This window comes from Anolis sagrei, chromosome 2 (assembly GCF_037176765.1).
Source record: "Anolis sagrei isolate rAnoSag1 chromosome 2, rAnoSag1.mat, whole genome shotgun sequence".
NCBI classification, from domain to species: Eukaryota; Metazoa; Chordata; class Lepidosauria; order Squamata; family Dactyloidae; genus Anolis; species Anolis sagrei.
The window spans coordinates 165545806-165572748 of NC_090022.1; the positions used below are offsets into that span (position 1 = coordinate 165545806).

The window sequence follows — 26943 nt, forward strand, 5'->3', positions numbered from 1 at the left end:
GAGGCGCGAGGAACGCCAGGCGTCGCTTAGTAGTGACGTCAAGCGGAATCGTGTTTGGAGGCAGAGTCGTGACGCACGCCCGCGCGCGCTGAGGGTCTCGCGGCGAAGGAGCTTGGCTTTTGGGTCCCTCACAGGTCAGTCCGAGGGCTGTACCGGCTCCAACCCTTGCCTGCCCCGAGGGCCTCTTTCTTGAGGGAGTAGCTTGGTGGGCTTGTGTTGCTATTCTGTGCTCTTCAAGGGAAAACACTCGGATGGCGGCGGGCCAGAATACATCTGCCTCAGGAAGAAAAGCAGCAGGGAGAGTGTGGTCACCTGTGGCAAGAAGCTTGCACGCGTGTTGGGTATAACTATGCCATTATCCGGACGGAGGCTAAAAGGGGAGCTGGACAGAGAAGGGGAGGGGGTGTTATTTAGAACTTTTATATACCGGTCTTCTCACCTCCAACGAGGGACTCAGGCCTGTTTACAACAAGGGAGTTCATGCACAATAGTTTAAAAACATCACATCAATAATACACTAATATAAACACATTAAAGCACTATCATCATATATAAAGCAAGTCGTTAGTATAAAAATCACTATGCGTCCCCATCTGTCCGTGTGGTCAAAAGTCATTGCCTCATTCATCAAATGCCAGATTCCAAAGCCAGGTTTTCACCAACTTTCTAAAGGTCAGGAGGGAAGGGGCAGTTCTAATTTCCAATGGGAAAGAGTTCCAGGGCCAAGGGGCCACCACCAAAAAGGCGTCCCCACCAAACGCGATTGCGAGGATGGTGGGACCGAGAGCAGGGCCCCTCCAGAAGATCTTAACAACCTTGAAGGTTCATAGCTTCCGAGCACAATTCAAAGTGCTGGTTTTGACCTACAAAATCCTTTACGGCTCCGGCCCAGCATACTTGTCCGAACGTATCTCCTTCCACATCCCACCTCGGAAGTTTAAGATCTTCTGGGGAGGCCCTGTTCTCGGCCCCACCTTTATCACAAGTGAGACTGGTGGGGACGAGGGACAGGGCTTTCTCGGTGATGGTCCCTCACCTGTGGAATGCACTCCCCGGGGAAATTAGGTCATCAACATCCCTCCTCTCCTTCAGGAGGAAGTTAAAAACCTGGATTTGGGACCAGGCCTTTGGGTAAGCTGGCAGATGGATAAAAGACAATGATGACCAGAGTAGAAAAGGACAATGACAATGCTGGATGGATTATGAATGTATGAATTGGCGAACGTTGACCACAAGATGATTTTATTGCTGCTATTGTATTAATTTGATTGTTTTAACTAGTTATAACGTCGTTATATTGTATTTTGTATATTGTACTTTGTGAATTGTTGAGCATCGAATTGTACCTATTTTTGTAAGCCGCCCTGAGTTGAGAAGGGCAGGGTAGAAGCACTCCAAATAAATAAATATGGGAGAATCCGTTCCGATAGGGAAACTGGGCCGGAGTTGTTTAGGCATTTGTAGGTCAACACCAGCACTTTGAATTGTGCTCGGAAGCTAATTGGCAGCCAGTGGAGCTGGCGCAACAGAGGAGTAATATGCTTCCTGTACCCCGCTCCTGTTAGTAATCTGGCTGCCGCTCGTTGGACTGATTGCAGCTTCCGAGCAGTCTTCAGAGGCAACCCCATGTAGAGAGCATTGCAGTAGTCTATACGGGATCTAACCAGAGCGTGGACCACCGTGGCAAAGTCAGACTTCCCAAGGTACGGGCGCAGCTGGCGCACAAGTTTTAATTATGCAAAAGCTCCCCTGGGGTTCCAGGCTCAGCGATGAGTCCAGGATCACTCCTGAGCTGCGAACCTGCGTCTTCAGGGGAAGTGTAACCCCGTCGATCACAGGCTGTAACCCTATGCCCTGTTCGGCCTTTCGACTGACCAGGAGTACCTCCGTCTTGTCTGGATTTAATTTCAATCTGTTCGCCCTCATCCTGTCCGCTACAGCGGCCAAGCACCGGTTCAGGACTTGAACAGCCTCCTTAGTAGCAGGTGGGAAGGAGTAACAGAGTTGGACATCATCTGCGTACAGAAGACACCGAACCCCAAAACTCCGGATGATCTCTCCCAACGGCTTCATGTATATGTTAAATAACATAGGGGACACTACTGAACCCTTCAGGACTCCACATTACAATGGCCGTGGGGTCGAGCAGGAGTCCCCTAGTAACACCTTCTGGGAACAACCCTCGAGGAAGGACTGGAGCCACTGCAAAGCAGTACCCCCAAGGCCCATTCCCGCGGGCGTCCCAGAAGGATACCGTGGTTGACAGTATCGAAGGCCGATGAGAGGTCCAGCAGAACCAACAGGGACACACTCCCCCTGTCTAGTTCCCGGCAAAGATCATCCACTAAGGCGACCAAGGCTGTCTCAGTACCATGTCCCGGCCTAAAGCCAGACTGCTCTGGTAGGCTGTTAGGAATTGTGGGAGTTGAAGTCCAAAACACCTGGAGGGTCCAAGTTTGCTCATGCCTGAGTTAAACCATTTCCCCTCTGTGTTCCTGTTATTCCTCTCACCCATGCCCCTTCTACATTACCATATAAAATCCAGATTATCTGCTTTGAAGTGAATATTCCTGCTTCTTGGCAGGGGGTTGGACTGGGTGGCCCATAAGGTCTCTTCCAACTCTAGGATTCTATGATTATAAGGGCTCTTCCACACTGCCCCTTTATCCCAGAATCTGATCCCAGTTTATCTGGCATTGGGGACACATACATTCCAGTTTAAAGCAGATAATCTGGGATCAGATCCTGGGATGAAGGGCAGTGTGGAAGGGCCCTAAAATGTTCAAAGGTCTGGAGACCATGCCCTATGAAGAGCATCGTAAAGAGCTGGGGATGTTTAGCCTGCAGAAGAGAAGGTTGAGAGGAGACATCATAGCCATGGATAAATATGTGAAAGGATATCATAAGGAATAGGGAGCAGACATGCCCTGGAGTTGGGCACTCACTGGAACAATGGGTTCAAATTCCAGGAAAGGAGGTTCCATGTGAATATTAGGAAGAATTTCCTGAATGTAAGTGCTATTTAGCAGTGGAACTCTGCCTCTTTTTTGGAGGCTTTTAAACAAAGGCTGAATGGCCATCTGTCGAAGGTACTTTGATTGTGCTTTTCCAGCATGGCCCAATTCTGTAATGGAGTCTTCCTCTTTTCCTACTGCCTTTTACCTTACTAAGCATTATTTTCTTTTCCAGTTAGCCATGTCTTCTCATGGCCCTTAGTCATCTTGGCTTTTATAGGGAGTTCAAATTTGATTTGTTCTAGAACCAGTTTGTCTTTTCAACAGTCCGCAGTATTTGTAGAACTCTGCCCATTTCAAATGAATTGACTTTCTTCCTGTCAACTATCTTCACAATCATACATGGACACGAGAAGTACAATGACATGGAATACTTTATCTTTAGTGTTCAGTGATATATCTTAACAATTCAAGTTATTGTTTTATTTATTATTTATTTAGAGCTTTTATAACCCAGTCTTCTCGACCTCCGAAGAGGGACTCATGCCGGCTAGTTCTGAATTGTGGTCTAGTTCCTTCATTTTTCCAAGTTGTAGTCTTTTCATTTTTGACTCCAGCCTCTATTCTGATTCTGAGAAAAGATACAGATGTCTTCATCATCTCTTTTACAGTAATGTAAATAATCTTTGTTCCATATTTTTGTTTTCTTAATATTTAACTTTAAACCTGCCATTGCTATTTCTTCTTTGACTTTCTTCAATAATTGTACCATGTCTTTGCTACTTTCAGGGAATAGTATGGTATGATCTGCATCTTCCAATTTTCATGCTCCCTTCCTTAGAATTTAATCCTGTTGTGTGTATGATACATGCAGTGTGCTAATTAATCTGATAGGGCAGCAAAATGCAGTTTTGTCTGACCACATTGCCAGTTGGAAGTCATTCTGTTTTCCTGTCTTGGTGGAAGCTTCTTATCCTGAGTGCATGTTGTGCATCAGGATAATCAAATCTTGTAGAACACTGATTTGTTTAACAGCAATCTGTATTTTTAATCAAAACCTTTGCTACAGTTTATAAAGTTGATTTTCTTCTAAAATTATTTGATGCACTACATAATCCATTGTGTGTTTGTAATGTGATTCTTTGTGCTTCTTTCCTAAATCCAGCTTGGACATCTGATATTTCTTGTAGAATTTTGAGCATGACACTCATGCTTAAGTAATTAGCTTGATTTTGGCTAAGCTAAATCTGCAAATATTACTTTGGCTTTCTTAAAATGGATAATCAACTTGGCCTAACCTTTCCTTTTTAGAAAAATCTTGACCATCCCACTCAAGGATGCATAACTCAGTTTGGCATAACAGGTCACACTAAAAGGTTTTCAGTATTTAGGTGTATTCTATTCTTCCAGATTCCAGGCAACTGTTTAAATACTGCATGTTTGACTTGTGTCATGTTTCTCCCATTTTTAGTAAAGTCTGTGGGATGGTGTGATAGTGGTTTTGATGCTGTTTATTGGAAAGTGGTGATGGGATTGTGGGGGGACAAACAAAACTGCAGGAATAATTTTTTTGGTCATTGTTTTCTTTGTTTTTGTTCCAATAGACGTGATATGACTGACCCAGATGTTCTCACGGAAGTCCCAACTGCTCTGAAGCGTCTTGCCAAGTATGTGGTACGTGGCTTCTATGGTACTGAACATGCTTTAGCTCTGGACATACTAATTCGAAACCCGTGTGTAAAAGAGGAGGACATGTTGGAGTTACTCAAGTTTGATCGGAAGCAGTTGCGGGCTATTCTCAACACTCTCAAAGGTGATAAGTTCATCAAATGCAGGATGCGAGTGGAAACAGCTCCAGATGGCAAGACCACCCGGCATAACTTTTATTTCATCAATTACCGCTTACTGGTCAATGTCGTAAAGTATAAGCTAGACCACATGAGGAGGAGAATTGAGACTGACGAGAGAGATTCTACCAACCGAGCCTCCTTCAGATGTCCTATTTGCTTCAGCACTTTCACAGATTTAGAAGCAAATCAGTTGTTTGATATTAAAAAAGGTAAGGTACAAAATTGAATATCCCCCCTGCTTAAAAAAGAAATGATTTGGTTACTTCTCATAAAGGTATGGGTATGGGAACAACCCTTGGGTTGGTTCTTCATAACAGTTGTTACTCCTAATAGATGTTCTCAATGGACACAGAGAAGCACCAGTCTCAGTTGAATAATATGAACTGAGCATTAAAAACTACTGAACAGTTGGATTTTTTTCAGGCTATAGGGCCATGTTCTAGAGGCATTCCCTCCTGACGTTTCGCTTGCATCTATGGCAAGCATCCTCAGAGGTTGTGAGGTCTGTTGGAACTAGGAAAATGGGTTTATATATCTGTGGAATGACCAGGGTGGGACAAAGAACTATTACTTCCTTCAATCTAGACCAGGCATTGGCAAACTTTGGCCCCCAGGTGTTTTGGACTTCAACTCCCACAGTTCCTAAGAGTCAGTAAGCTGACTGGGATTTCTGGGAGTTGAAGTCCAAAACATCTGGAGGGCAGAAGTTTGCCCATGCCTGATCTAGACACTATACTCTTTGATGCAGCCCAAGGTCCCATTGGCCTTTTTAGCTGATGTATCACAGTGTTGGTTTATGTTCAACTTGTTGTCCACAAAGACTCCAAGATCTTTCTCACATGTACTGTTGCTGAACCAGGCACCACCCACCCTGTATCTTTGCATTTCATTTTTGTGAACTGTTCCTTGAACATACTTAAATTAAATATTTCATGTATATGCCTCAGAAATTAATTTTTTGATTCAAAACATTCCATATAGATTCTCAGTTTTAATCCGGAAAGGCATGTATGATGAATTTGCAGATTTGAGTCATTTTCTTCTACAGTCATTTTCTTCTCCTGTCATGCATAGCACTTCACTCTCCTCTGAGCCACTTTATTTTTTTTTTTTGGTTGATTATCTTAAGCCAGGGCTGTTACACTCATTTTCACCAATGGCCACCTCAGCCTTATGCTTTCCTTCAAAGGACTGTTGAATCCATGGATACAGTGGGCCTATATATATATATATATAGAGAGAGAGAGAGAGAGAGAGAGAGAGAATGGTAATTCCCATCACTTTTGATTATCCACCATTTGGACTGGTATAATGGGAATTGCAACACAATAGCACTTGTGGCTCTGAGATTGGGAACATGTTAAAGTCAGATATCATCTCCACAAGACTTGTATCCCAATCCAAACCCCACTCTCCTGAGTAAACAGAACAAACTGCAGCCTTACAGATGTTACTGTCTTACAACTCCTGTCAGTTCTAGTCACAATGTATAATGATTTTTTTTTGTTGTGTCAGGAGCGACCTGAGAAACTGCAAGTCGCTTCTGGTGTGAGAGAATTGGCCGTCTGCAAGGACGTTGCCCAGGGGACACCCAGATGATTTGATGTTTTATCATCCTTGTGGGAGGCTTCTCTCATGTCCCCGCATGAAGAGCTGGAGCTGATAGAGGGAGCTCATCCGCCTCTCCCCGGATTCGAACCTGCGACCTGTCGGTCTTCAGTCCTGCCGGCACAGGGGTTTAACACACTGTGCCACTGGGGGCCCTATGTATAATGATGAAGAAGACAGAAGTTGTAGCTCAGCATCTGGAGGACCACATAAAATCAAATGATGGGCTAGGTTTGGCCTACAGGCCTTGAATTTGACACATGTACCTTAAGCCCTTGCATGCTGTCATGATCTCTTCCATGGGTCTAATGTGTGGTGAAGGAAGCAAGGAGATAGTAAGTCTCTTGAACTGCATTGGCCCATACATATGCTATGAGAATGGTAGTGAGCAGTCCTAGAGGCAATTCGTGTGAGCAGATTATTTTCCATCTGTTGTGAAAAGGGGGAACAATTTAAAGAGCACAGTAATTTATAATCATCAAATAGCTGATTATATTCCAGAGAAGACTGTTAGCTACTCTGCCTTGAACTTTTAACTGGGCTTTTCGTTCGGTTTTTCTTGAATTATTATGCTCTCAAATGGCATCCTTGACATTCAGGATCAGTCCCTTGTGATTTACATGAAAATGAAGAACATTTCTGATACTTCACCATCAGTACTGTTTGTTAAAGATGCAGTTTATTTCTGGATACATTCTGAGTGGTTCACAATGAATATGTTAGTTGAATGGGGAGAATAGGAGAGAGCTTAAGGAACAGATGGAACAGTTGAAGCAAACTGAGGCTCTTTCTACATAGCTGTATAACATCCACATTGAACTGGATTATATGGCAGCATGGACACATATAATCCAGTTCAAAGGCTGATAGAGGGAGCTCATCCATGTTCTCCCCAGATTTGAACCTGCGATCTGTCGGTCTTCAGTCCTACTGGTACAAGGGTTTAACCCATTGCGCCACTGGGGGCTCCAATACTTTTCCAAAACACACTCCTTCCCTTCCAACGTGAGAAGGAGGCAAATTATCCGACTTCTGCTTTCCATGTATATCTGTTGCCCTGAAAATATACCAATTATCTCCTTCTCATGGAGAAGAGTGACGAGTGGGCCAGACTCCTCCGGTCTGCCACAATTTTGGAATATTAGAAGGTCTATTATAAAGCAGTATTCCTGCTGATGTTGTTCCATAAAGTTGAAGAAGCTGTAAATGCGTGAGAAGTTGTTTTCCACCAAGAGTTAATCAAGTCAACAATGTCAACAGTTAATCATTGTTACAGTTCTCATCAGCAATTTTTAATTACAGTTCAGCAGTGTTTTTTTTTAAATTATTTATTTATTTACAGCTTTTATATTCCGCCCTTCTCACCCTGCAGGGGACTCAGGGCGGATTACAGTGTACACATATATGGCAAACATTCAACGCCAATTTTGACATACAACATATACAGACATAGACAGAAGCTATTTAACTTTTTCTGGCCGCCAGGGGAGCTGTTGCTTTCATCGTCCATCTGCGACACTGATGAAGTACTTCCGCATTCCCCGCATGCTTTTGCTGGAGTCTTTTTTTTATGGCCTCATAAATTAGTTAATTTAGCCTCCCCACACTTTAAGGTGGTACCTTATTTTCCTACTTGACAGATGCAACTGTCTTTCGGGTTGCAAAGGTCGACAACAGGGTACACAATTGGTTGGAAACCCACTCCAACCTGGTCTGGCTTCAAACTCATGACCTTTTGGTCAGAGTGATCTTAGATGCTTTCCAGAGTGTAGACGTTTTCCAGGCCTCAATATTTTAGAATTGTGTCTCCAGTCCAATTAGACCCCATTCTTCTTTCATACAATTTCATTCAAACATCATTTAATTTCCACACATATTTTATCCACGACAGAAGTGACTCAGGCATAGATTCCTTTTGATACTTGAACACTAACTGATGGTGAGGCATAAAATGAATTCATGCTTGCAACATAAAAATAGGTCAATTTGGCTATATTTGGTTAAAATACTGGCAGTTGTGACTGTTACTATCAGTTTAGGTGAACTTGAAGTTGAAAAATAAGAAATTATGGCTTTATTGAGTAACATACACAATACAAAGTATTTAGGGCAGAAATGGTCAGATTAAGCATAAAATAGAAAACACCACAAAAATCTCTGGCTGGGGTCACAGTGAAGATGGCAATTTGTGGAATGTTGCTTTGTTAAAAACTAAAACACAATTTGGCTTGTGAAACCTTTGTATAATAAACTTTTCCTTAATCTCACCTGCTGCCTAGGTTGTGCAGTTGACATAAAACCTAAAATCAAATCAAAGCCAAAAATCTTTTTTTCCTCACACATCTTAAAGAAGTATAGCTGTTATTTTTTTAAAACAGTTGTAATCTGAGAAAAAGGTCACCTTTTGCTCATAAGGAGTTATACTTTAAATGCTGCTTATGCTTCAGTTGTTAGCCGTTTTTGTTTTGCTCAGGAATTTTCCGTTGCACCTTTTGTGAGACTGAAGTGGAAGAAGATGAGTCAGCAATGCCCAAAAAGGATGCGCGGACACTTGTGGCACGATTTAATGAACAGATAGAGCCCATCTATGAGTTGCTGCGCAAGACAGAGGATGTTAACCTGGCCTATGAACTGCTTGAACCTGAGCCCATGGAAATCCTTGCTTTGAAGCAGAGGTGAGTTTGGGATACTGAATTCCCTGCATAGCGATGAAAAGTTGGAAGTCTTATCAAAGACTTTTAAGATGTGAGGCTGCATGTATTTGTGTGAATTGCATAATTTGTCCTTGGATATGGAAATTATAGCTAGGTTTTGGTAGACATATGTTCTTTGGCCAGCTATGAAGCATAAAACCATGAATTTAGCAAGGCATATGCTTCCTGATAAAGTTATCTAAATTAAACTCACATGATATAAACTAATCTAGTGGGTCTAAATCAGTTGTTCTCAACCTGGGGTCCCCAGATATTTTTGGCCTTCAATTCCCAGAAATCCTAACAGCTAGTAAACTGGCTGGGATTTCTGGGAGTTGTAGGTCAAAAGCATCTGGGGACCCCAGGTTGAGAACCACTGGTCTAAATGCTGAATAGTAATGAGTAGGCCTCCATTGTCATGTTTATATAGGTGGATGAATGCATGACATCTTTTGATTTGTGTTTCATTCTATGTATCTTAATAACCTTTTCCTTTTTTACATTTGTAGGAATCTTCTCATATATCAGTACTGACTTAATTTATATACATTATTTCACTGATTCTAAGGGCACACTATCCCCCATTTTAGGGGCTTTAGGGGCCATTTTAGGGGCCTTACAGTCAGATAGCTTAGATTCTGGGAGGCTTTTTAATTTGCTTATCTCCAAGAGCAGAGGAGGAGGAGAAAGGGCCCCCGCCCCAAGCAATTCTTGTTCTTGTTTTACCTCTAAGGGAGGAGGAGGAAGGGCCACAGCTCTAATGGCTCTGGCAGCCCCACCATTTTGTCCTCAGCCAGATGGCTGTTTGCTAGTATTTCATCTCAGCACCATTTCCTGCTTCCTTTGCCTCCCCAAAAGACCCATAGAACTTGTAAAAAAAAGACTAATGCAGACAAGGTGACTTCCAAGTTGAAACAAAAACAAGGTATTGTGCATGCAGAGGAAATTTAAAATATATATATTATTTCCCCCCAAAACGGATGTTTCAGAAAGGAGCATGTGTGTGCTTTATGTTCGATGGTGCCTTATATTAGATGAAATACAGTAATCTGAAATATTAAGCACTATTACATTGATGTTCCCTTATACAATAATAAAATGTGGGAAATTTCAAATTCTAAGAAATGCAATTACAAATATAAGGGACAAATTACCCTAGTTTCCTGAGAGAGTTCTAGCACCTCACAGCCTAAATATTTTTATGGCATGACTTCATTTCTATGGTATAACTCAATTGAACATTTTTAATGCAGATCTTTTCTGAATACATAGATTCAAATATAAGATATGATTTTGTCAGATATTATGAGACTTTTAGTTTTTAATTAGAAATGCAAATAATCTTTAAAAGAAATATGTGTGATGAGCTTGAATGAGTATCCTGCTTTTCCTTTTTGCATTGAAGTGTCACAGCGGTTGCAGATCAAAGGAATGACATGCCCCACTCTCCATCTTTGTCTTGTATGGGGGCTTGTTGAGGTTAAGTGAAATGCATGCTGCTCAGATGAGGAGGGAACCACCAGGGCAGAGAAGGCTTTAGCAAGTGAACGGAAGTGCTGTGAGCCACACAAAATCTAGTCCGTTCTTGTAGTACAGATCAACCTCTGTCTTTCAAGTTTTTCATCCATGAGAGAAGGATGAACTGTAATCCTAATTTGTCTTGTATTCTTGTAACCTGTTGCGTGACAAATCAGATCTATAGTTGGCCCTCCATGTTTGTAGGAGTTAGGGACATGGCAGAAAAATCCCAAATATGAAAACTCCAAATATATACACGTACTTACTTACTTAGGTGATCCCTTGTCGGCCGAGTAGGATAGTCTTCCAGGATCAGAATTCTTGTGAGTCTGGAGCCCTATTCCTGATCTGCATCTTCTTCCGCAGTGAGGGCATTGGTTTCCAGGTGGAAGGCGGTCTCGGTCGGGGTTGGCTTAACGCGCCTTCCTCTTAGTACGTTTCTCTCTTTCACCCTCCATTTGTGCCTCTTCAAATTCTGCAGCACTGCTGGTCACAGCTGACCTGTGACAGATACACATGTATCTGCACATGTAGCCAGGTTCTTACTTTCATTTACCAATACCAACCTAGAACTCTTTAAACTATCTAAGTATTATGTCTTATTCTTATTTTGGGAATCTTATCTTCAATAAGTGCTGTTGATTGCATATTCCTGGATATCAGAGGATGCGATTGGAGGATCCCTGTGGTCCCTTCTGAGTCTATAATTCAAAGTAGAAAGTAGAATTTGGTATACAAACACTACAGAACTGGACGAATCACAAATGGTCTTGCCATTCTGCAGAACCATTTTAATTTTGTGGGCTGATGGGTTAGTAATATATGTGCTGTTGTATGGCTTGTATACAGCAAGGAGCGGACTGCTGGGGCAATGGGAAGCAGCCTACCAAGTGGACAGCACAGGGAAGCCTGGTCAGCAAAGGGACCTTCTTATGAAGATTTGTACACCCAGAATGTAATAATCAGTATGGAGGACCAGGAGGATGTGCACCAGCCAACCAGTGAAGGGAAGCCACCCAGAGAGAGGCCAGTCTGGCTGCGGGAGAGCACAGTGCAAGGTGCTTATGATCCTGATGAGATTAAAGAAGGTAAGAAAGACAAAGGGGGAGAGGGATGTTCTGTAATCTCAAGGGTATCTTGGAATATGAAAGCATGCAGTCCAGAAGGTAGGGATATGCACACTGCCTCAGCACTACACATTGTTCTGGTACAAACCTATAGGACATCTACAGTGCTTTGGGAGGGACTTCTCTCTTTCACACCACCTGCTCAACATGTTTGGTGGGAACACAGGAGAAGAGGGCCTTTTCAGTGGTTGCTCCCAGACTTTGAAAATTCCACCCAAGAGAGACCAGGATGGCCCAATCCTTGCTTGCCTTCAAGACCTTTCTTTGCCAGCAGGAATTTGGGGGAGGATAAGGGGAACACTGCTCTGGAGGTTGTGGGTGGGATTCTGGGGAGATTGGGAGTTTAAAACATAATTTTAATTGTATTTATCATATCTTAAGTATATTTTAACTTAAATACATAAGACAAATAATTTTAAAAAATTGTTTTTTATTTGCCATTTTTAAATATATTGGGTTGTGTCATGTAATTTTGAACTGCATTGAGTCCTCATGGAGAGAAAGACGGAGTAGAATTAATAAATAAATACAATACTTGGAGCTTAGAAAATTACTTTTGAAACTGTAATTTTTTTACTTTTAAATTTCCAACTCTTCCGAATACTAACAGGTTTTAAAGGTAAATTATTGCTGTGCCATTTTTGAATACTAAAATATTTCTATTTTAGTTTTTGAAAAAATCTAAATGCTTTAAAAATCTCAATGCTGCCAACCACTGACTTGTGTTACAACTATCTAAAATGACTTTCTAAAATCAAGTCCTCAAACTGTGCTATTCTTGGCTACTGGAGGTAGTTCAAAGTGGAAAATTGAAGATATATCACTTCTAGAAGACACCGGAGCCAATTCTCACTGTCTCTTCAACTTGAGACTTTCATAGCAGAATGCTGCTCCATGAGAAAATATTACTTATGTGAATAAAGTTAGAAGACTGGAGAAACTATTTAAGGCTGGGCATTCTGTGCAGTGATTTACCTTGCTTTATATGTTCACAACTGCAGGTTGAATTACCCAGAATTGCTCAGTTTAGTGAGTATCAGACCCCTCTTGAGGTGCTTATTACAGAAAAGTCTTTGGTGTTTTCATGTATGGTTAATGATTATAATACTCAGCAATAGCTGACAAAATTACTTCTTCTATCTCATGTAGCACCTGTTCCTTTATTTCAGGTGGTCAAGACATGGATATGTTACAGGAAGGGGAAGAGGGCCAGGCTGCCCTAGACAGTAATGAGGAAGTGATGCGTGCTCTGCTCATCCATGAGAAAAAGGTCTCTTCTGCCTCAGTGGGGGCCAAGGGAGGAATGGCTCCATTGTCTAACCCCAATGCCAGTGATTCTGAAAGTGAAACAAGTGAATCAGATGAAGACTCCCCTCCCCATGCATCTGCTGCTACAGCAACGCTCAGCAGGCTAACAGAAGACGATGACGAGGACGATGAGTTTGAGGTGGTGACAGAGGACCCCACTGTCATGGTGGCAGGACGTCCATTTTCTTACAGTCAAGTAAACCAGCGGCCTGAGTTGGTGGCTCAAATGACTCTAGAGGAGAAGGAACAGTATATAGCAATGGGGCAACGTATGTTTGAGGACATGTTTGATTAGCTTCCCTCTGCCTGGGCAGAAGAAGATCTTCACCTGGAAATTTTGCAACACAGCAAAAGTCTGAATTGCAGGTTCTCCCCTTTTCATTTAAGTCAGACAATCTGTAGAGTCAAACAAACATAAAGCAGTGATTTCTTTATTTCAGAGAATCCAGGCAAACTATCAAAGATTAGTAAAGAGGGAGCCAGCTTTTCCTAAACCTGTATCTGATATGCAGATTTCCACATCCTCTCCATTATATTATAATTAGCTTTTGTTTGATCTAGGAAATCTGTTTTGTTCTTCTGGTAGCTTATTTTTTGTTTGTTTTAGAAGTGAGTTGTTAAGGTGTGTTAGCTTTTGAGAGCAGCTGATAGCGGCATCTTTGAGATTATATCAAGAGATTGCTGCTTTGGAATTGCATATGACCCAGTTGTAAGTACTTAGCTGTTTTGCAAATAAGATATGTATAATACTCACCTCTTGATACAACACTTACATATGATCTCCCCCATCCCCAGCCTTGTTCCCTTGTCTAGGCAATCTGTATCCATAGCCACACGTTTGTGATATCATGTTAACCAGTGGGCATTTGACAGTCATAATATTTTAAAATAATTGCTTTGAGAGGAAAATACACAAGGAACAAAGCTGTTTCTTTGTTGGACCCCTGTTAAAAAAGTCTTGGTAATCTTGTCCTATTTTAAGACTGCTTTTGTAGCCCTAAAATGCCATTTCTTTGCTAATATGAGCCAATTCCTAGATTTTTTCGTGTAATCCCTTGTAATACTATAATTTTCAAATGAGGGAATTTGACTTTGTAATGTGACGGGTTCTCGTTTCCAGAGACTGTCATATATGTCCCGTTGGTTAATAAGCAGCATTTGAGTATTGACACTAAATTAGTTCCAATAAAAACAGGATCAAATTTATCAGGCCCCTTCTACACAACTGTATAAAATCCAGATTATCTGTTTTGAACTGGATTATCTGTCAGTGTAGACTCAGATAATCCAATTCAAAGCAGATAATGTGGATTATCTGCCTTGATAGTCTGGATTATATGGCAGTGTAGAAGGACTAAAAAGAAAATGGATTCCCAAAACCTTTTGTCTTTATGTAGAAGGACCCCAGACACATTTTTTCCAAGCTGTATTATCCATGCTCAGTGCATAAACCACTGTGTCTTCTTGACACATTTACTATGAAAGAACTGGAAATGCAGCATGGCAGTCATGTTATTCATAGACTCAGTCCTATAAAGTGCATTTCCCATGATTTAAGACTCTCATCCAAGTCAGTGAAGAGTTTGGGGATATTTTTAAAAAGCAGATTATGCAGAATTTGGGTGGATGCCAGTATTTTGCATGGCACGGCCTATTTTGATATTCCCAGCAGTGCCTTTACAAGAGAATTCATGGTGTTTCTTTTTATGTTTTTTAAATAAACTTTTAAAAGATCATTGTGTTTTTGGGTATTTAGCTTTACAGTAGAGCAAAATGTAAAAAGATTGGATATTTCAAAGATACAGCATTTGTTGCACATTCCAGTTTACTTTACTGGAATGGTACAAGTTATCAAGATTCTAAATTGTAAACCTATTGTATATTAACCATGTACGTTTTGCCATGTCTGTGTAATGTTCTCTGATGAATTTGTTTTCAGACATTCTATCAGATTAAGTCTAGATTTATCTCTTCCATTTTAAAATAAAAAGGAATTGATAACCTAACCCTTCGATTGAATAACATTTGTATTTATAAATGAGCAAGTTGAAATGGCTGTTTTTATTTTAATTGGTAATGCCTGTGAAGAACTGTTGTCTTACTTTTTTGAAGAATTCAAAGCTAATCCTACACAGTGCCAGCGTCTGTCTCAATTTCTGATTTTCCTGATCACAAAGCCATATAACTCAGAATATCAAGGCAGAAAATCCCACAATAGCTGCTTTAAACTGTCCACACTGCCATATATGATTCCAGTTCAAAGCAGAAAATGTGGGATTTTGTTCAGCTGTGTGGAGGGGGCCATAGTCTCCTGCAAATATATTAAAGATTCACAAGATAGTGATAGTCACTGGATTCAGTGCTGGCATATCTGTGTCTTTTCGTGTTGATAAAAGTGGATTTCAGTTAAAGTTAGGGTTATTTATTTATCGTGTCAGGAGCAAAAACAGTTGTATTTCATTTTTTAAAAAACAAACAAACAAAACACAAAGTTTGCAAGCTTGGTAGTTGATTAAATGTCCTATGACCAGTAGCTGACCACTTGGAGTGCCTCTGGTGTTACTATAAGAAGGTCCTCCATTGTGTATGTAGCAGGGCTCAGGTTACATTGCAGCAGATGGTCTGTGGTTTGCTCTTCTCCACACTCGCATGTCGTGGATTCCACTTTGTAACCCCATTTCTGAAGGTTGGCTCTGCATCTCGTGGTGCCAGGGCGCAGTCTGTTCAGCGCCTTCCAAGTCGCCCAGTCTTCTGTGTGCCCAGGGAGGAGTCTCTCATCTGGTATCACCCAAGGATACTTGCCACTTTTGGACTCTCGCTTGCTGAGGTGTTCCAGGGAGTCTGGGTTAGGGTTAGGTCATTCATCAAAGTTACCTCCCCAACACAGGAACATTATTTATTTATTTATTTATTTATTATTCGAACTTATATGCCGCCACTCCCTGGGGCTCGGAGCGGCTTGCAAGAACAAGCTAAAATCGAACACAATTTAAAACAATTTAAAAACAGCAATATCAGAGATCAAAGGCCTGTCGAAACAGATATGTCTTACATGCCCTACGGAAAGCTGATAAGTCCCGCAAGGCACGGACTTCAGGTGGCAGAGTACTCCAGAGTGATGGTGCCACTGCTGTAAAGGCTCTGTGTCTGGTTGCTGTTAGATGCAAGGTCTTGACACTGGGAATTTCCAACAAATCTTGGTCTTTGTCCCAGTCAGATTACTATGTTTTCTGCTATGGTGCCAGATTTTATTTTTATTTTTTTGAATGAACATGTAAGTTTCATATGATCTGTAGGAAGATTTAACCTATTTACTTAGTTTAAATGTATGTATAGATGTTCTTTTGTACAAATCATCCATTTATTCTATTTCCTTCTTGTTTATCTTTTAACTATTTGCCAATATATCCACAACTATTTAATGTGACTTCTGAATTTACTTAGGGTGCATCCAAACTGTAGAATCAGCAAAGTTGGATAGTACATTATCTTTCATGACTCAGTGCTGTAAATACATTGGAGTTTATGGTGTCTTTGGTATTCTCTATAATGCATCTTGGAACTGATTTGGGAGGAACTGATTTCACTTTGTGGGTGATTAAATTAATGGCAGGTCTGGAAATGAGACGAGGCCAGAAATGTGATTACATTAACCATGGAACCTGGCACCAGAGGCATCGGAGCTTTTAAAGAAGGGAAAGTGACAGGAGTAAAGATAATCAGGTGTTTGGGAGCAATCATGTCAACAGCCCTGGTTAGATTGTGATTCCATTTATTGACCAGGGATTCAACAGGATTGTCGGTGATGCCACCCATAGAACTCCCTAAGGCCTCCTGGAATCTCAAAGGATCCATTAGCCTTTGAAGGCAGACCATTTTAATAGGCCCTCCACCCCTAGAGGGGTAGGTTGTAGCTGTGATACTAGCCCTAATCAGGTAATTATCTGTGCTTTTTCTGCATGACAGAAGTGGTTTGGGCTAAATGGCCTTTGGGGGTCTCTTCCAACTATATTATCATCATCAATATTATTACTATTGATGGATGGCCACCTGTTGGGGTTGCTTTGATTGTGCCTTTTTCTGCATGGCAGAAGGGTTGGACTAGATGGCCTTGTGGATCTCTTCCTATTATTATTATTATTATTATTATTATTATTATTATTATTGACACAAAAACACAGCATGTCACAGCAAATGAGATCTATATGCTGGATTTCATATCACAACATCAAGTTGAACACTTCCCAAGTGTCTAGGACTGTGTGATGTATTTTCGAATGATGCGTGCAGATCCAAGTAAGGTGGCCTTTTGCAGTGGACAAATCATGATTTTGTCAATGTTTATTGTTTCCAAATGCCGGCTGAGATCTTTTGGCATGGCATTCAGTGTGCAAATAACCACTGGTCTATGCCAGAGATTGAGGATAGATGGCCGTCTGTTAGGGGGTACGTTGATTGTGATTTTCCTGCATGGTAGAAAGGGGTTGGACTGGATGGTCCATAGTTAGACCTCACCTGTGTCCAGTTCAAAATCCTAACCCTTACCCTAACCTTGTCCTAAACCTGACTCTAAACCCAGAGGCGGCCCTAGGTAATTTTCAACGGTAAGCAAACAGTATCCCCAACCAATCACTGATATATATTTTCTGTTCGTTGTGTGAGTTCTGTGTGCCATATCTGGTTCAATTCCATCATTGGTGGAGTTCAGAATGCTCTTTGATTGTAGGTGAACTATACATCCCAGTAACTACAACTCACATATGTCAAGGTCTATTTTCCCCCAAGAGTGCCTCAAGACCGCCCCAGGGCAAAATCAACTATACTGTAAATGCTTACTTTGCGTAATGGGTTGAGCCGCCCCTGCCTAAACCTAACCCAAACCCTAATCCTAACTCAAACCCTAAACCTTACACTAACCCTAAGCCTAATTGATTATTTATTTTATTTATTTGGAGTGCTTCTACCCCGCCCTTCTCAACTCCCTAGGGGGGACTCAGGGCGGCTTACAAAAGGCACAATTCGATGCCTAACAATTCACAAAATACGGTACAATATACAATATACAATACACAAATTTATCATATAATGTCAACAGCTATAACTAATTAAAACAAACAGTATACTAGCAGCAATAAAATCATCTTGTGGTCAATGTTCACCAATTCATAGTCTGTAATCCGTCTAGCATTGTCATTATCCTTTCCTACTCTGGTCGTCATTGGTTGTCTTTGTCCATCTGCCAGCTTATCCGAAGGCCTGGTCCCACATCCAGGTTTTTAGCTTCCTTCTGAAAGCAATGAGGGATGTTGATGACCTAATCTCCCCCGGGAGTGCATTCCACAGGCGAGGGGCCACCACCGAGAAGGCCCTGTCCCTCGTCCCCACCAATCTCACTTGTGATAGAGGTGGGGCCAAGAGCAGGGCCTCCCTGGAAGATCTTAAACTCCGAGGTGGGACGTAGAAGGAGATATGTTCGGACAGGTACGCTGGGCCGGAGCCGTAAAGGGTTTTGTAGGTCAAAACCAGCTTTCGTATGATATTGTTTCTAGCACCCACTTTTTGCTTGATGTTCAGGCAGTGCTTCTTGTAGGTAAGAGCACGGTCCAGAGTGACTCCCAGGTATTTGGGTGTGCTGCAATGCTCCAGTGGGATTCCTTCCCAGGTGATCTTCAGAGCTCCGGATGCTTCTCTGTTCTTGAGATGAAAGGCACATGTCTGTGTTTTGGATGGGTTGGGGATCAGCTGGTTTCCCCTGTAATAGGCAGTGAGAGCACCGCAGCGGCTGAGGCGCCGTGACAGAGCAGCCCAGGCCCCCCACGTTCGCTGGCGCATGCGCTCTCGCAGACAGCCCCCCCCCCCCTTGTTGCCGCTTCCTTTCAGCCATTTTCCGGGGCGCTGCGAAGGGGGAAGCGGCAGGGAGCCCCCTCGCCGCCGTCGCCGCAGCGTCGTGTCGTCGTCTTCCGGCGCAACGTGGCGCAGTGTGTTCCCCTCAGCTCGCTTGGCCCTCAAGGCCCTTCCTTCAGCCGCAGAGGAGGGAGGCCGAGGCGGCCGCGGGTGGCTTCAGCACCTCGGAGAGCGCCTGAGGCGGCGGCGGAGGCGAAGAAGAAGGCCTAGGCCTGCGCGCCTCGAGGGCGGAGGCGGGGCGTGAGGCGCGCGCGGCCCTCTCCCTGGTGCAGAGCGGGGAGGACAGATGTGGCAGAGAGACCCATGAAGCCGAGGAGAGCCTTCCACATGGGGCGCCCCCTTGCTAGGAAGAGGTAGCTCCGCCGCAAGCAGGAAGAGCCCCCGAGCCCTCCTCTCTCTCTCTCTCTCTGTTGGACTTCCCACCCCACTGAGTGGATTCCCACCATGTGACTTCTCCCTGGGAAGCCCTGCCCTCCTTTCCCTTCTACCATGGAGCCTTTTGACGCCTCCTTCCAGTCCCTGCTCGAGACACTTGTGCCGCATCACTGGGGAATCTGATCACTTAGTTCCTGCTTGCGTGTGGCTCTCCTGTCCCACGCCAAGGTCTCCCCCAAGATGAAGAAATTCCCTTTCCACAAAGTTTTGGACGGCCTGACTTCCTCCACGAGTGGAAACAGCAGCAGCAGCAGCGGGCTTGGGAGTAGTGGCTCTGCGACGGCTGCAGGGACTCCGAGGGAGGAGGTCCCCGAGAGGCTCACTTCAGACTACTTCCAGCTCTGCAAGGTAGGACAATGGGGCACCCAAGGGGGAGGGAGGGAGGGAGAGCCAGAACTCCAGAAGGCAGGAGCAGAATTTGAAAAGATCTTAACAGATGAGAGCAGTGGTTTTATTTCTTTACAGTATTTATTTACCGCTTTTCTCACCCCTAGGGGGACTCAAAGCGGTTTACACAGATTATTTATTTATTTATTTCGGGCACTTCTACCCCGCCCTTCTCAACCCCCAAGGGGGGAACCAGGGCAGCTTACAACCTGCACAATTCAATGCCAACAATTCAACAGATAAATTACATAACAATAATAACCACAATAATTAAAACATGCTCATTGGGTTGTTCTTCAATCCAGTTGGGGAAACTAGAGTTTCCAAGAAGATGGTGTTGAGATTCATTGAAATCAGTGGAACTTGATTAATTGCATTAATTAAATAATAATAATAATAAATCCAGCATAGAGATCTCGTTTGCTGTGACATGCTGTGGTTTTGTGTCAATAAAATAATAATACGTCAGGAGAAATGCCTCTAGAACATGGATCTATAGCCCGAAAAAACCCCACAAGAACCTAATAATTAAAACAATAAATTAAAACAATAACAATTAAAAGCCAATCTAGTGGCCAACATTCACCGAGTTCTAATATCCGTAAGTCCATTCAGCATTACCATAGTCCATTCCAATTTCTGGTCGTCATTACCTAGTCAGTCTGCCAGATTACTCAAAGGCCTGGTCCCATATCCATGTTTTCAGCTTCCTTCTGAAGGAGAGGAGCCTGTTGATGACCTAATTTCCCCGGGGAGTGAATTCCACAGGTGAGGGGCCACAGAGGAGGGGCTGAGAGCAGGGCCTCCCCCGAAGATCTTAAACTCTGAGGTGGGACATAGAAGGAGATACGTTCGGACAGGCACACTGGGCCGGAGCCGTATAGGGTTTTATAGGTCAAAACCAGCACTTTGAATTGTACTCGGAACTGGATCGGCAGCCAGTGGAGCTGACATAACAGAGGAGTGTTATGTTCCCTGTATGACACTCTGGTGATTAATCTAGCTGCCACCCGTTGGACTAACGGAAGTTTCCGAATAGTTTTCAAAGGCAACCCCACGTAGAGCACGTTGCAGTAATCTATTTGGGATGTAACAAGAGAGTGGACCACCGTGGCCAGATAAGACTTCCCAAGGTACGGGCACAGCTGGCGCACAGCTCGGCCACCGCCAAGACCTGGGCGGTGGCAAAAATGGCAAAAATTCAATGCCTTGCAACTACAACAGTAAAACCACACTTTAAACATAAATCATATTAAAAACAGTACATCATAAAATATCAAAACAGTTATTAAAACCAGAAAACAATCTCATTAGTCAAGTCGCCCTTCCAGTCCTTGTCCCACTAAAAGCTGCATACATCTATTGTCCGAAGGCCTGGTCCCAGAACCATGATTTAATTTTTTTCTAAAGGACAGGATTGAGGGAGCAGATCTTACCTCCTTTGGGAGTGTGTTCCATAGGCGAGGAGCCAAAGCTGAGAAGGCCCTGCTCCTCGTCCCCGTCAGGTGCATTTGCGCTGTTGACGAGAGTGAGAGCAGTGCCTCCCCGGATGATCTTAAATTGCAAGGTGGGACGTAGGGGCAGATGCGTTCAGACAAGTAAGCTGAGCCCAAACCATATAGAGTTTTATAGGTCAAAACCAGCACTTTGAATTGGGTTCGGAGATGGACCGACAGCCAGTGGAGCTGGCATAGCAGGGGGGAGGTATGCTCCCTGTATGCTGCCCCAGTTACTAATCTGGCTGCCGCCCATTGAACTAACTGAAGTTTCCAAACCATCTTCAAAGGCAGCCCCACGTAGAGCACGTTGCAGTAATCTATTGGACCACCATGGCCAGATTAGACTTTCCAAGGTATGGGCGCAGCTGGTGCACGAGTTTTAACTGTGCAAAAGCTCCCCTGGCCACCTCCGAAACCTGGGGTTCTAGGCTCGGCGATGAGTCCAGGATCACTCCAAAGCTGCGAACCTGTGTCTTCAGGGCGAGCGTAACCCCATCCAACACAGGCTGGTTCTTAATCTGTGGGCTATGGTGCACCAGTGGACCGCGAGGAAGAAAATCGAGTCCGCAAGCCTCCTTCCACTTTATTTTATTTATTCATAGAATCATAGAGTTGGAAGAGACCTCATGGGCCATCCAGTCTAACCCCCTGCCAGGAAGCAGGAAAATTGCATTCAAAGCACCCCCGACAGATGGCCATCCAGTATTGTGTACCTTATTTTTCTTTATCTACAGGAAAAATCAAGAAAGTAGATGAAGTTGAGTAGAACCAAAGCCAAACACTAAGAAAAGCCACAGCCCTGCATGTTTGTGTAACTCTGGGTTTATGGGTGCATTTATTTGTGCACATTTGCACATTTAATCCTCCCTCCAGGTTACATGTAACAGGACTCATGTCAAAGTGTATGATTCCAGAGTCATAGAATCATAGTTGGAGAGAGAACTCATGGGCCATCCAGTCCAATTCCATGCCAAGAAGCAGGAAAATTGCATTCAAACTACAAGAAAGGAGAATCCATCTGAACATGAGGAAGAACTTCCTGACTGTGAGAGCCGTTCAGCAGTAGAACTCTCTGTCCCAGAGTCCTTTTATGGAGGCTTTTAAACAGAGGCTGGATGGCCATCTGTCGGGGGTGCTTTGAATGCAATATTCCTGCTTCTTGGCAGGGGGTTGGACTGGATGGCCCATGACGTCTCTTCCAACTCTATGATTCTAAAAAAGTATTTTAAAACAAAGTATGTTTTCCTTGTTGTTTCCCACCAGTTCAGCAGTGCTGCTGTAAAGGCCTTACAGTAAGAGATAACCACAGAAGCCTGAATTATGGAGTATCAAAAGACATTTAATCCAACAATTATTATTTCATTAGAAACTTAATCTTCCTTGTGCAGAATTACACAAAAATAATTAAATTTAAAGACCAGAAGTCATTGTTGCCAGGAGAATTGTTGTTTTATGCCTCCAAGTCATTTCTGACCTGTGACAACCCAAAGGCCAACCTCCCATATAGAGTTTTATTGGCAAGGTTTGTTGATGAGTACCCATGTCTTCCTCAGAAGTTGAGAGAGTGTGACTTGCCTCAGATGGATGATCAAGTGGGGATTCAAACCTGAATCTCCAGGCTCATATGCCAACACATAAATCACTGCACTGCTCTCTAATCAGGAGCATAGTGAATTGAAAGTTATTTGAAAGTAAGCCGTTTTCAGGTATTAAATCATAAAGATTAATTCATTGACTGTGGGTTTCTTGACAGCTCATATCATCAACCACAAAGCTAAATATTGTTTTGCATATCAACCTGATAGAAATATTACTGAGATGTTACATCTTCTTATCTCACCCACTGTCTTTTGTTAAAAAATGATTAATTTTTTGTATAATGATGTCAGAGCCAGGAACCCAGTATCTACGCATATCACTAGGCACTAGCAAGACGCCACTTATTTACCTTGGGAACTTCAATGCTGGACGACATTTAACTTGCTGACATGAATTCTGTCTTTTGCTTCAATTTTATTTCAGATTTGAAAGCATATTTAAATGCGTGTGTATTAAGCATTCAGGTGACTGTGTGTAATAACTATAGATTTAAACACATGAGATGTAAATCTGTGCATGGCAGGGGGTTGGAATGAATGGCCCCTGTGGTCTTTTCCAATTCTGTGGTTCTATTATTCTAATTAGGAGCCCCCGGTGGCGCAGTGGGTTAAACCCCTGTGCCGGCAGGACAGGTCACAGGTTCAAATCTGGGGAGAGGCGGATGAGCTCCCTCTATCAGCTCCAGCTCCTCATGCGGGGACATGAGAGAAGCCTCCCACAAGGATGATAAAAACATCAAATCATCTGGGCGTCCCCTGGGCAACGTCCTTGCAGATGGCCAATTCTCTCACACCAGAAGTGACTTGCAGCTTCTCAAGTTGCTCCTGACACGACAAAAAAAATTATTCTAAGTAGAAATTGTTCATTTCATTATTTGGTAATCATCTCTAGATACATTGATTTTAGCATAATTAACACGTCTCACAAGTAATTAATCTTAATTTTTAAAAAGTCTTCATTTTGAAATCAAAGTACTATTTTTTTCTAAAAAAAGTGATAGTTTGATTTGAAAAGTGTACTTGTTTATGTACATGGATCTATTTTGTCTTTTTGAGTTTAGTTTTTTATAGTTGTATTGTGAACAAAAACAGTGTTTTTGCAGTTTTTTTCTACAATATAAAAGTGTGTATTAAGTCTATTAAACTTCAACAAACAATTCAACGTATATATCAATGTTTCAATATAATAAGCATTTACAATGAGATAGAGATCAAGACCCAAATTGCTGTCTTTCCAGATATGTTAGGCACAACACCCATTAGCCTTGTGGAAGGGAGAAAGTCATATCTTAATTTGTTTTGGAAGATTTTGTGGGTAGATAGCTGTGCTGATTCCGGTTTATTTATCCTTGGTTTGTATGTTGATAAAATATGGTATTTATGTTTAAAGAGTAACAGACTAGGGCAGGTTAGTGATTTTTTTAAAACCCTGGTTTGTTTGGGAGGTTTTTTTTTTGGGGGGGGGGGGTGCTAATGTGGAACAGAAATAGAAATAGACTAAAGTATATTGTGTTACCAGCTTCAAGATTCATGAACTCCTTAACGGCACATTTTGTACCATTATTATGTAAGAGGCTGGGAGCACCTTTTCATTTCACATTGCTTTCTAAATCGCAGAAGTGAAGACAATGTCGTTTCCATGGGTGGGTTTCTTTCTAAGGATGGAGGGTTCTCTTTAGGATGAAATTAGTTGGATTTTTGGGATTATTGCGGGGTAAGGCTTTGGTACTCTGAATGGTGAGGTCCATATAATCAAGGGACAGTTCAGTGGGGATTGGTGGATGGATCTACACTACAATTTTACACACTGAAACCATCTGCCATAACGCTAGATGGGACATTTAGTGTTAATCTTAAGGAAATCCTGAACCTTATAGGTATTGTGTCACCTCACTCTGGGAGAAATTTCAGTAGTTCTCTGCAGACCTAAAGTCATGTCTCTCACTTTTGAGAACTTTGCTCAAAACTTTCCATGCTGGTCAGGAGCTGGAGGCTGCAAAAATGAGATTTTTCCTCCACGAAGTGAAGAAGATACTAAGAGGCTTATATTTTATTAGAAAAATATGTTTAAAATTTGTTGCTGATAGTGCGAGTGAGTGATATCTTAGCAATTTCATTGAGTACTTTTGATATTGTTATGTAGTCAATACAGAGCAATAGGCAAATATATAGTTTTACATTTAAAAAGTAAATAGATATATAAAATAAGTACCTTGAAATGCTATTATGTTGTAGAGAAAGGTCTACTTTTAGGAGAAACTGAATATTGCTTATAAAAGTACTGATAATATAAAAGATGCTACTGTGTGGTACCAGCAATGTCAAATGAGAAACAGAAGGAAAACAGTTCCCAGATCTTTACTATGTGTACCCATAGCCTATAGGTCACCCTCATTATAGACACTGAGGGCAGGAAATGTTAATTCAACTCTTTTGGGTATCCTTTATGACTCAAGAACAGAGGAGAAATACTTTAAATGAGTAAAGTTCCATTAATTTGGTGTAAGTTCGATTAATAATGTAAGTTCCATTAATTTGGAGGGCCAACTTAATCTGGTGCTAAAAATTGGATTTGGGCCGTTTTGATTCAAATATTAATGGGGTTGTTGTTTACAAGTTTTTACTACTTATGCTAGCGAAAGTATGGTTTTAACATATGTCATGAATAAATATCTGCAAACTAAAGACTTATGTTGAAGAACATTATAATAACATAAAAATAAACAGACTCCATAGTTAAAATTAGATACAGAATAGACATAAAGAAGGAGGCTTCATATTTTAAGCTGTAAAACAGATTGCTTCAATAATGAAAAAAACTACCTAGAAATGAAGCAACATATATTTTCATATTTTAGCTTACAAAGAGTTACGTGCTATTATTGACTTGGATGCGCTCACTTCTGTTATGGAACTATGCATATGATTCTCGTCCTGGGGGGCAGGGGGTGGCATGTCTTAAGATTTTTTTTTTTTTTACTATGGAGCAATTGTTGTTATGCACTTTCAAGCCATTTTTGGCTTATGGCTACTATAAGGCAAACCTATCACAGGGTTTTCTTACCAGATTTGTTTAGAAGGAAGGGTGCTTTTGCCTTCCTCGTGAGGCTGAGAGTGGGTGACTCACTCAAGGCCACCCAGAGAGTTACTATGGCTGAGTGGGGATTTAAACCCTGATCCCCAGATTTGGAGCACTGCAGCACATTGGCTCGCTACACCATGGGGCACTATTATTAGTTTAATGTATAATTAATAAGTTTTGTTTCAAGAATTTTAAAAACTTAGGGAAATCTTAAGTGTCATATCTCTCATTTGTTGCTATTTAAAAATTTAATACAGAAATCAGGGATGTGGAAGGCATAATGATATCCATCACCTATGCTGGGCAGAACTGGTGGGCTGTGTATGCCAAAAACATGTGAATGCCCAGACATTCCCCACATCTGTTTCAGCTAAAGCTGCCATAGGTTGAACCTGAACTCAAACCTCATGTTCACTGAATATTTAGATTGATGTGAGGATGGATCAGTCCGTGGGCAGCCACAAAATACACAGGGGCTGTTCTGTATTAACCTAGGGAAAACTGCCTAATTATGCTGTATCCTGGGTTAATATAATTCAGGAGAAAACCTGAATACTGCAACAAGATTCAGGTTCTCCCCTGAATTCTGCCTGTCCAGACAGTTACAGCTGCTTGCTAAATGGAACTGGCTGTGGGTGTCCAGACAGCTATCCTGAAATCCATGGGTTCAGGTAACCTGGGCACATAGGATAGCTGTCCCCTCCTTCCCTGACCCCATGCCTCCTGTCCCCATGTTTCTCTTCCTCTTCCTGTGTCATGTGATTTGTGAAGGAGGATGGGAGAAGGGAAAGTTATGTGATATCTGTATCATGGAGGAGAGAAAAATCTCCTCCAGGTTAAAGTAGGTTGTGATGTCACTGCTGTAGCCCAGCAATGACACAAGGAAAGAAGGTAGCAGTTGGGCCCCTGCTTAGAGATGCTGAAATGGGCTTGGCGTGGTTGGACAATGGGGATGCCCTGTCACTATTGAAGAGGCTCAG

The 26943-nt window shown here is 42.3% G+C and overlaps 2 protein-coding genes across 4 annotated transcripts in view; both read left to right on the plus strand.

The window, feature by feature from the left end:
* Positions 1–23: 23 nt before the first annotated feature.
* Positions 24–15064, plus strand: GTF2E1 (general transcription factor IIE subunit 1). 2 transcript variants are annotated; one of them, XM_060763386.2, is made up of 5 exons: positions 24–134; positions 4559–5013; positions 8886–9087; positions 11473–11711; positions 12920–15064. In XM_060763386.2, the coding sequence occupies exons 2-5, from the start codon at positions 4566–4568 to the stop codon at positions 13351–13353; spliced, it is 1323 nt and encodes a 440-aa protein (XP_060619369.2). In that variant the 5' UTR covers positions 24–134; positions 4559–4565; the 3' UTR covers positions 13354–15064. The 2 variants fall into 2 exon arrangements, with proteins under 2 accessions (XP_060619369.2, XP_060619370.2); XM_060763387.2 differs by lacking the exon at positions 24–134 and adding an exon at positions 3451–3629.
* A 3855-nt stretch (positions 15065–18919) lies between these two features.
* Positions 18920–26943, plus strand: part of STXBP5L (syntaxin binding protein 5L) — an 86074-nt gene continuing 78050 nt past the window's right edge. For both annotated transcript variants that reach the window (XM_060763389.2, XM_060763390.2), the window contains exon 1: positions 18920–19745. In XM_060763389.2, the coding sequence (XP_060619372.2) occupies positions 19578–19745 (168 nt within the window). In that variant the 5' untranslated portion in view covers positions 18920–19577. The remainder of the gene's footprint in view (positions 19746–26943) is intronic.